General features: G+C 39.0%; 1 protein-coding gene across 2 annotated transcripts in view; it reads right to left on the bottom strand.

The window, feature by feature from the left end:
• Positions 1–800: 800 nt before the first annotated feature.
• The window catches only part of PDSS2 (decaprenyl diphosphate synthase subunit 2), a 110,810-nt gene continuing 100,359 nt past the window's right edge, over positions 801–11,251 (bottom strand). The window contains exons 8-9 of one of the 2 annotated variants that reach the window (XR_007628927.1): positions 5,155–5,257; positions 2,864–3,009 (exon numbers count right to left, since the gene is read on the bottom strand). Coding sequence is in view for 1 of the 2 variants with exons in the window: in XM_050315503.1 (XP_050171460.1) it covers positions 2,851–3,009 (159 nt within the window). In the remaining variant the exon portion in view is untranslated. Of the gene's footprint in view, positions 3,010–5,154; positions 5,258–11,251 lie in introns of both variants that reach the window. The other variant, XM_050315503.1, reaches the window with a different exon arrangement.

Below are 11,251 nucleotides of genomic sequence, written 5' to 3'. Positions count from 1 at the left end.
CTGTGCCCCCTCCCTGCCCCTGCCCACAACCTCACTGGGTATCGGAGTGAGGAGCAGAAAAACCCAGTGCAACCACTGTTGAACATCAGAAGCATCTGAAGCTAAAGCATCAGAAGGCTGGCAATGCTGTTTTAGCTACACATCCAAAACATGCACTGTAGAGCATGCTACAAAGAAAATTAATTCCATCACAGTAAGACCCAGTACGCTGGGCTAGTTGTTTTTTTATTTTTATTTTTTATTTAGTCTGGTTTAAAAACCAGTTGAAACCATGTCCTGTATTTTGTGCACCAGTGGAGTGGTCCAGCAATTCCACATCTGGGATAAATTCAGAGAAGCAGCCAACAGGTATGTCTGCTTCAGTAGCTGGTTGACTGAAGTAAATGGTGTGACAGCCTTCCTCATCTACCCCTCAGACCACAGGTCTCCCTCTCCTTGATCACCTTTTAGAGGTTGGTGGGGAAAAGGAACCAAGGGACAAAAATAAGACCAGAACAGCCCCAAAGTTACACCACTGCTCAGAAATTATACGATGTGTGAGGAGTATATTAGTACACAGCAATAACTAATTCACTCAGAGTTTGACAGGTGGCTATAATAGTTTGCTTGTAGTTTACCTGGAGGAAACAAGAAAACAAACATTTCTGAAGAATTATAGATAAATATCTTCATTAATTATAAGAGTAATTAATAATACTGATAGGGGATAATTCACATTCTTTTTTTTCTTTAAATTAAGGTTGAATCATATAAAAGCAATGAGAACATTCTGGTGATAAAAAATACAAAAAAGGAGGTAATTTATTTTTTGTTATTCCCCTTTATTGCTAACAGCTACAAATAAAAACTTGTACTTTCATCAAAAAATAAACCAGGTGCATGTTTGATATTTCTTTCACACAACTGAGGTGAGGCGACTCAATATTTCCAGCATACCCAAGTTTCTTGCAGCCCTAAATCATTATGACCCAATTAACATAGATGTAAGACAAAGACAAGATGATGTATGGCTCTTACTATATGTAATACATAAAAAACAGAGACAAAGAAAACTGAAATACAACTCTGTTTGAATTTAAGTACTTATTTAAAGAATGTTTTATGTTAGCAGAACTTCAGGGAACTTCATAGGTAACTGCCTGGGATAATCCACACTTCTCAGTGCTTCTCTTCTGTCTCCAGCCTTCCTGCTGCGTAACAGCACCAACTCATGGAGGAGTGCCAGAGTCTCAGGAAGAGAGAAAATGCAGGTAAGAAAGGGCAGGTAAAAGAGGAAGTGCAAGCAAGAAGAGGTCTGGTATTGAAGCCCTTCTCCAGAACAAAGCGAGTCCTGAGTTCTGGATGTTGCTCCTAAAGAAAGGTTGCGACTCAAGGTTGCTTATTATATATTAAATATTATGGTATAATGTGGGCAGAATGTACACAGAGTACATCACATGGGACGTATTTTCAGTATATTTTTAGGGGATAGAGTTTTTATTTACATTTTGCATTTGGTGGAGTGCAACACACTGGTCTATGACAAACAAGCTGTGTGACAGGGGGAGTGAGTGCAGGGAGAAAAGGAGGGAGGAGAGAATTTAACAGAAGTAACTCCACTTAGTGTTTGAGTGAGGGATGTAATGAAATATGTTTGCTGTGCTAGCTGTCTCCAGATTGGGCTGTAATTACACCACAGAAGGAAGAAAGGTAGCTGAGTCTCAATCTAGATCATTTATGTAAACTCAGCCTTCTTGTCAACGGCATTCTCAGATTGCACGCGTGCAAACCACAAAAATCATCTCCTATGTACAAAACAGAGACGGTCTCAAATTGCAGGCTTCTGATACACCTTATATGCTGTCTGTAATTGGACTTGAAAATTCAACACACTGAGGTTCAAAACTTCTCCAATATTTTCTGCATTTTATTCAGTGCGGTGACTACTCACAGAGGAGCATTCCTGCTTTCTTTATGCCAAAGGATGATGTCTAGCCTTACAAATTAAAATTTATTTGGCTTAAATTAACACAAGTGTCACAAACATAGGAAATTCTTTTGTGTAAGACTGTTGAAACAAATTGCTGGATCTGAGAGAGGGATATTCCCTCCCTCAGAAGAGTTGGAAAAACCTCATTCTTTGACCCAGAGCAACATATTACACAGGCACAGTATAAACCCCAGGCAATCAGTTCCCTTAACAGAGCCAAATTAATATTTGATTAAATATTTTAAAGCTCCTACTTACCATGCTTGACACATTTTCTCAGCAAGTTTCTCAAATACAGAAATCATTAGGCACAGGGTAATTTTATGTTTTAATACATAAAAACAGCGTGAGGAGACATGACTGCACACAGACAGAGAGAGGATTTTTCCCCATTAATCCTCCAATCTGCCCTTCTCCTTGGATAAGCGGGTATGTTAATTCCCAGCTTCGGCAGCTCACTCTCTCTGGGCAGGTTTAAACGAGCTTCTTGTGACACCTGGATCTTCACGCCCTTCCATCCCTCCCGTCTTCCATCCCTCCCCTCTGGCAGGAAAACCACCAGCCTCCGCCCTGGCGCCGTCCCCACTGGTACCCAATCAATACCAACTTATTTCCTGTCCATTTGCTGAGGTCACGGAAACGGGACTCATTAATTATTTCTACCGGTGCAGCCTCAAGTGCGCTTCTGGCACGACAAGCGAAAGCCTTTTGTGACCTTTTTTCTTTCCGCTCCCGAATTTTGCTGGTGGTGGCGGCAGACCGGCACACATTCCTCTGTCGGGATGGGACGATGAGCCGAACAGAGGCGTGAGGCATTGTCGGTGTCCCCGCCAGGCTGCTTCCACTTGTGGAGGGAGAGACGCTCCCCCTGGAGCGGCAGGTCAGGGAAACCTGGTCACGGCGCAGACAATGTTGGCCAAGGCGTCCCTGGCCTCGGAGGGAGGGAAATGCTCCAGGGCTGCCAGTGCTCTGTTTCCGTGGCAGCGGCAGAGGTCGATGGCCGAAGTCACACCTTTTCCAGCCTTGATCGCTTCCTGCAGCTGTCAGAAAACACAGGCACAATGGGTGGGGGTGGATCGGCAGTAGCAGTGCCAGCGCACACAACTATCTCTGGGAGCACAGGGCTTCCACCACCCCTTCCGAGGTAAAGGCAAAACCGAAGCCATCAGACAAAGCTCTTAAATCCTCTCAGCTGCTCTGTTTGGCTCCCAACTACAGCTAAACTGTGCGCAATTTAAACTACATCACCCATTACTTCATCACCTGAGAGATGCTGGCTCTCCAAAGGGCACACTTGAATAAAAAATAAAAAAAATTAAAATTTTTAAATAGCTGGGAATTTCATACCTCAGCCACTGCCTGAGAGCTTTTGTGCAGAACTGGCAAACCAGCCGCTTGCTCACACTCTAGTTTTCTGCAGTCAAAACCTGTTTTTCATGAACACCCATCTTATCACCTGTTTTCGGAAGCTGGCATAGGATGACACACGTTGAATGCGCGTGTCTTTTGTAATACGGGTTTCTATTTAAAGACCACGTGATTACATGTGTCACAGTGGACAAAAGGAAATTTTGTCACTAAAATGTGTTAAACTGTCATACTGAACTACATCCATGCAAACTCCACCTTCTAACTAAGGCTATGGAATTTGACAAAGGTTTGGTGATGCGCCATATGAGAAAGAAAATATTTTCATGGAATAACAGACATTTCATGGCAAGCTGCTGGAAAGATTAAAAAACCAGATTAAATTTCTTATGAAATAACACAAATAAAAATTACAAACAAAACATGCTTTCTTCCCAATACCTGAACTTAGCAAAAGCTCTAAACAGCAAACACTCTTATTAAGGGCTTTTTTATTTTTAGTTATTATATTTTCTTGAACAGCATCAAGAGACTGCCACAAAACACGGTTACGTTTTCCACTCTAAAATACAGGTGCTCCCAGGCCAACTCTAGCCTGATGCCTCATGCCAGACAGAGCCTGGGAATCAAGGCCAGGTGGATCTCTGGGATTTGATTATTCCAAAAGCATTACAGCACTTCATGATCTTTAATGTGCCCCACCTGGTTTTCACAGCCATCTTACTTCACTGTACCAGCTTTCAAAAGAGGGGCCTTTCTTGCACATAAGGTATCTACAGTAACAAACTACACAAGGTTTTCTAAGTCATGTTTTCCACCAATAGACAGCTCATTGCTTAGTTTAAAAATACATCAGTATGACCTTACCTATATAGTTAAAATCATGTAAAAATAAAAAAACCCTAAGAGTTGACCAAATGGTAAGTCACCCGCTTTCTATACATACTTGCATTCATACAGAATGAAAGACACTTCTTATCTGAATACAAACTGAAGTGGATTCATTATCTGTATTTAAAGATGAAATTAGCTGAAAGCATATTACAGCACTTGAGTGTTCAAGTCCCAGTTCATAAAAATTTTATTCTCACTTCAGCTAGAATCTTCCTGCACTGTGTGCTGGAACGGAACTTGCCCTGAGGCATAAATGCACTGCACAGCTAATTCGACATGTCTTCTAATGAACGAGAATCAGCCACATATCCACGGCTCTGCGGCAAAGGTGGGGATGAGTGAGATGAGGTGTGCGATCAGCGTGAAAAGGTGTCTCTTCCCCTTCCTTTGAGGCACAGCCTTGCGAGATAGCAGAACCCACACATCGTGAAGCAAACTCTGCTGATTTGCTAAAGCTTATTAAAAAGGATTAGCACGCCTCCTAATGCTCATGTAAGTATATACTGGGATGTAAACAGCAAAGAAAATAGCCCTAGAAAGTCTTCAAATTGGTCAAAGGTCAGAGGAGCTTAGTTTAGGCATACGTATGATCACACATATGTACCATGACTTAGCTGAAACAGCACAATCTGTAAAGGGGGAGAATCCTAACACAAGCATGCAATCCATTTACACGCTTGTCTTGTGTAAGCCCTTAGACACACGTACTGCTTTGAAGCCTGTACAATCGCAAAGCTCGTGTCGAAACGATACGCAGAGAAGTCACTATACAAAAATCAGACTAATTCGCTATTGAATGTTTCCAAGCAAAGTTCAAGGAACGTCAAAACAAAAAATACCCACTCCTATGGCAGATCCTTCCCCAGGTTTTCAGCTAAAGATCACTGTACGAAATGAGCAATTTACAGTCCTTAAAAACTTACCTATTTTATATTCCATTTGGAGAAGCGGCTGGTCAACTCAAACGAGCAGACACAGAGGCAAAGCAGTCTAAACTAACCAGACTGCATGCTACCTCTATCTCAGCTGGGGTTGTAAAAGAAAAAAGAGAAGTACAAATTTGGCTTTTGGTAATAGGATAGTTATTAAAGAAATACAGGAAATAACTCCATAAAAAACAAGGCTTCAGTAGCTCTGCTATATGCAAACCCCCCCTAATTTAAGACTTTAGGTGTACTCTCCACTGCATTACAGTTACACTTGCAGACTCAAATTTTGAGCTTCAATAGTTTTATGTAATGAACTTCACAAACTAAGAACACAGAATAAAAAAATCAGTGTATCCAGTATAAAGGTATTATTTTAAAGCTTCATTTGGATAGGAGCAGCTGATTTCTGCAGCAAATACCCAGAAAAGCAAAATTACTGCTTTTAATTGTTACTTTATTAACTTTAATTAAGCTGCTTCATTAATTTCTTTGAAATAAAAGACTCTGTTCTTTAAGTGTCTACTTACATGGCATCATTTTGTGCATATTTCCACTTGTAGGAACAATTTAATCCACACAACCTTCTTCAGAATGACATTCAGTAATTAAAACCAAATACAAGTCAAAATATAGATTGCTTAGCTACACTTTTCTTCCGTTGAACAGTGAGATATGCTGGAATACTCCATTCTTATTTGTAAGCTTTTGTTCAAACCATTGGCACTACAGCCCTACTTTGTTCTAAAGGTGCCAAGACACAAAAAAAAATCACCAACTGGTGATTGGTTATTTAAATTCAGCTTACAGAATAGTCTTGCAATAGCATAGCCAGGTTTAAACTCAGATAAGAAGTGATCTCCTCCCCAATATATCAGCACAGTTTTTTTCTGCACCTTCTCTTCTTCTCAATACATTCAGATTCTGACCAGGCTTGACAGTTTTGCCTCATACACATGAAGCTCAGAACCCAAAGTTTTACCTCTGAATGTTGCCCTATGACTCCAAGAACTAAAAAACCCAGCATCATCATAATCTTCAGTGTCTTAAGATAATGAAAAAAACTGCCTAGATCATACGATACATAAAATTGTAGTGGATTCACATTTCTGCTCCTGCTTTGCACCACTAATGTTTGGAAGTCTTTTATTAAGTATTTAGGCACATTCCTAAGGGATATTCTGCATTTGGATTAACAATCTTGATAGGGTCTACACAGCTTTTAGATTCTACAGGTTTGTTACAAATATAACAAAAGTAATTAAAAGGTGATGTTGAAACTCAAACCAACTGCTAATTTCACATAGGGCACATATCAACATCCAAAAGAATCCGCCCCTTACCAGGCTTTACCACACTCCACTAGATTCAAATCAATGACCAACACACACCACAAGCTATTTTTCTGATGTTTCAGCTACACTCCTTTTCCTTCATATTTAGTTATTGACACACTTCTTTTTTTTTTTTCTTGAAGCAGTGTGTCCTTAAAGTAAAGATCATAAAGCACTTCTCAGGCTGTGTATTCAGCAAGTAACTATTGTCCCTATTTGGTGCTGGAACAGGTTGTTCAGGTTGACTGTGCAATCTCTGTCCTTGCAGATACTCAAAGTTAACTGAGCAAACCCATACTGGCTCTGCTTTGAGCAAGAGGCTGGACCAGACAACCCTCAGAGGTCCCTTCCAACTTAAATTATTGTATGATTCTGTGAATAAAGTAGAGTTCAAAATACTATGTTCCCAGTCCATTTGTTTCAAAAAGGCAAAGAGATGATTTCTCATCCGCACTACAGCAGTTAAGTATTTGCCTTTCAGACCAACTGCTCGGGATTGCTGTTGGACAGAATGGCTGGTCTGAGGGCAGCAAGAGGTCAAAGGGGAAAACTAAGAACTGCTGGATTTTGGGAGACTGAAGAATTAAAGGAGTCAAAAACTAAGCAGGTGTTCAAGTACAAAGAGAACTAATTTCAAATTCTCTGCTGAGACATTTCTGCCTCACTAGCCAAAGGAAAGAAGATTCCTTTCAGACAGTGCTACCTGTAGGGAACAACAAATTGGGGGTGGAGAGATTCCTTGAATATATGGTGAGTATACTGGCTGTACTAGACTTTATGTGCAATAGGAGAATGAGAACACTGAAATTCCGAATTTTACTTTGCAATACTCAAATTTAGGATTAATTATTTCACTGGCAAGATATCAACAAGTAACTTCAGAATTTTTGGATGTTGTTATTTTAGAAGAATGATCCTAAACCAGCTTGATTTATTATATACCAAAATCTTCAAACATCATGCATTTTCTCTGATCTTGAAGTGAGCTAAAACATTCTGCATTTTTGCAGTGCACAGTACTTGCCGAAACAAAAAGAAAACCCAAACCCCAAAATCTAAATTGATCTGTGGCTGAGTAACTGAATAATGCTGTAAGTGTATGCAGTGTTTTGCACTGGCTTTTCTAAATTTGTTTTCTCTTTTGTGGGAACAGCATGCTCAATATGCACCAGTGCTTTAGACTGCTGAAATGCTACTTCAGAAAGGTATCAACATGTTTCACAGGTAGTTGATTAATTTTGTCAATTTTTTTCTATTCTTTTCTAATTATTTTGGAATGTTTCAGCAACCACTCTTGGAGTTTTTGTGGCTGGACATACACTTGTGCTCTACGTTCTCAAAATGGGCTGGACAATCACTTATCTGCATCACTTTGTAATGTCATAAGATTTTAACTTTTTTTTTTTAAATCTTTGTTGGCTACATGCAGCATATGTCAGCTGAAACTGGGGCAGTATTTATCCAATATTCTCTTAGAAATTTCTTCTGTACAAAGGTAAATAAATGCATCTTCAAAGGGCCCAAACACCCTGCAGAAACTTCCATAAGTAGAGTAGGATTTATTTTCCTTACTCATCTGACAAACAGAAGAATTTTCTTTTTACTTCAAACTAAAACCCACGTTACAAACAGGATGAGACCACATCTGGTGAGGGTTGCCCCCACCAGCAGAGAAAAGATGGTCTGCTTACAAGGAGCACTGCTGTTAAACACTTCTTACTTTACACTTGGCCAAAAAGTTACAAGTCATCCTGAGACACTGACTGATTGTACAGACTCTTTGTTATTTTAGGAGAGATACCAACTCCTCCTCCTTACACCTTTCTGTGTCTTTCACAACGAACTTTTGAACAAGACCCACTAGCTTTTAAATCTAAACAATGGTACTTGTGATGACTTTTTACCAAAAAGTGTAACTTCCTTAAATCCCATTAATGCAAATAGTGACTGGCAATGTCATCTTAGCATACACAAGCAATCAATTTCATGTTTATGTTAAAAAATGTGATGGTTGTTTGCTTTAGTGAAACAAAAGTTGTGCTGGACTCTCATCCGAAAGAAGTGGGAAAAGATCCACTGACTAAAAAGATGCAACTGATTGTTGGTATTGGATGTACACCTTGAGAATTCAGACATTAATTCCAAAAAATAAGAAAATTGCTTCATCTGAGTGGTTTTGCTTGCTTTTGTAATATTACTAACACATTTTAAAAAAACCCATCTTCATTAAATCACTGTTTTTTCATTATATGTAAGAAAAGATGCAATGGCAGAGGTTGCTCCTAAAACAAAGACGACAAATCTTCATGGAAAACCAACACAGCTCAAAAGCACCTGCAAACAACAACCCTCTGTCTTTAACTCTCTTGCTGCATTTCAGGAGCAAGAGAGTGAATAGTCTATGGCCTATGGTCCCATGACACACCTCATGATGATTCTCTGGCATTTAAACAAAACCATGGGACCACTGTCATGTATTTAGAGCATGGGCTGCAGTGCAGCAGGATGAATGCACTCACCGTGGTGGTCAGCAGTGAAGTGGGGGAAGGGCAGTCATGCACCTCTGGCTAACACAACTGGATGGTACTCTGTGTTAGTGTTATTCATTAGCTGCACGACAGTAGGCCACCACTGAGAAACCTCCTTGTTTCCAAACGTGACCTCTCACATTTTTCTTCTCTTTCCTGCCAAATGGGAAGTCAAGACTTTGTTGCCACGCAGTGTGTGAACAGCTGGATCTACCCCTTCCTGACTTGTGCTCTTCCAGCACTGTACAAACTCTGCTTCCTGTGTTGGTGTCATGCACAATATTTCATATACAAATCAAGAAAGTATGTCACAGCACACTACATAGTATTTCCCATGCCAGTTTGCCTCTATAACAGACAGCAAAGCAAATGGACAAGCTACAGTGAAAGAAAAAAGTTTTGCTACATCCTCTTTCACTTAATTTATCTTTTCTGAATATTGCATTTAGAAAAATAACAAATCCTTGCATACACACTCACCGGCTGCAAAACCCAGGATTAATTTTGTTATTTAGTATAATCTTATAATTTTTCTAGAGCCTTGGCCATACACCAAGAATTATTCCTGGCTTTCTCACTTCTGCTACTAGTTGTGCCCTTTTCACACTCATTTACAAATCTCTATAATGCCAACCACTATTAAGGCCTTGACTTTAGTGAAATTTTAAACCAATATTATCAAATGGTAACAATTAAATTGATAATCTCAGTTTATTGTTTCAGAATTACACATCTTATCTTGCATGCAAAGTAGATGTAAAATGGGTAAAAGCTTTTTAACTTTAAAAAGTCTGAAATATTTGCCACATACAAATGAGGGTTACAGGAAAGTTGCTGTTTCTTTCAATTACACACATGAATTTCGTCCCTGCCATACATTGGTACTTTCCCTTTTGTTATCTGAGACACCCCACTAAAACAACTGAAACTACTTTTTCATCTCTGTAAGAGACTTTCAAACACCACAATGACGGATCAATAATTTGCCTGGATGTGGTGTGAGTGGTGTAGGAAAAGCAGAGTGAAATATTCAGATACTAATGTGAGAAAATACATTCAGAAACACAGACCTTAATCCTTTTGTGATAGCAAAGTCCTTCTGACAAAAAGATTGAGCAAAGCTGGGAGAAAAAATTACTAAAAAATTTGCAGAACACAGTGGACTTATTGACACGACATTCTCAGATCATAATGAAATTCATACAAAGTATTTCACTTCTACATTTGTGTCAGAGACTTCACTAAACTTGTTAGGACAATGTAGATTTTTTTGTCTGTGACAAAATAATGGATACTACTTTAAAATAACATGCATCAAAAGAACAATTCAAAATCCAGTCTCGAATTTGACATATTTTGGAAACTCAATGAAAAACAAGTCCCCAGATTTGATTAGGAATGTTAAAGTAATTCCAGCAACTGAATAGAAAGATGAGAAAGGACTGTGACGCTGGGAAGAAAAGACTGAGCAATGTGCAAAACACAAGGAGAAAAGGCAACACAGCAAAGAGCAAAAGAATAAATACTGCTTTGTACTGCACATGCCCTCTATGTACCGGCCAAGTTACTCTGCTGGGGTGACCTACAGGCTACTGACTTCATTTAGCATGGATGTAACTAATGACAACTCTTATATTAAACAAAGAAACATAGAAAAGAAGGATTTGACATCATAGCTTTAAAGCTGACTTCTGCAAAACCCAAAGTTGATTATTGTTTGAGCTCACAAAGACCATGTAGAATTTTTCACTATCATTATAAACTCATAATAGCTGTGCTTGTGCAAGAGATGATTACCCAAAATTAGTAAAAACCACACGCTTTCTGTCAGAAGTCAGTTGCTCAAAATACAAAACTCAAAGGGTTTTTTCTCCTTCCTTACATTTTATTCAAGTGTCAAAGTTGCCTAAGCATACTATAAGTTTTTAAATTTCATGTGTAGGATCCAAGATATGAAATAATTTCAGTCAAAATAGAGAATACACTGACAAATGTTTAATGTAGTAAAGCAATTTTAGATGCTTTTGTTCCCCCTTCTTTTTTTTAAAGTATGGAAATGACACTGTATGGAGCACAATTGTAACAATTAAAAGGAGAAAACCCATTCTGGACTTACAAAACCAAGTACCCTGGCTTAAACATTCATAGAAGTGCCTCACAGACATATTTGAAGAATAAATTTAGTGCTCTCAGTGGTGATTTAGAAAAAAACCCAAACCTGATATAACTGTG

The sequence above is a fragment of the Myiozetetes cayanensis genome, unplaced genomic scaffold, assembly GCF_022539395.1.
Source record: "Myiozetetes cayanensis isolate MyiCay16 unplaced genomic scaffold, myiCay2020 scf2-11, whole genome shotgun sequence".
NCBI classification, from domain to species: domain Eukaryota; kingdom Metazoa; phylum Chordata; class Aves; order Passeriformes; family Tyrannidae; genus Myiozetetes; species Myiozetetes cayanensis.
This window is presented reverse-complemented; position numbering and strand designations above follow the sequence as displayed.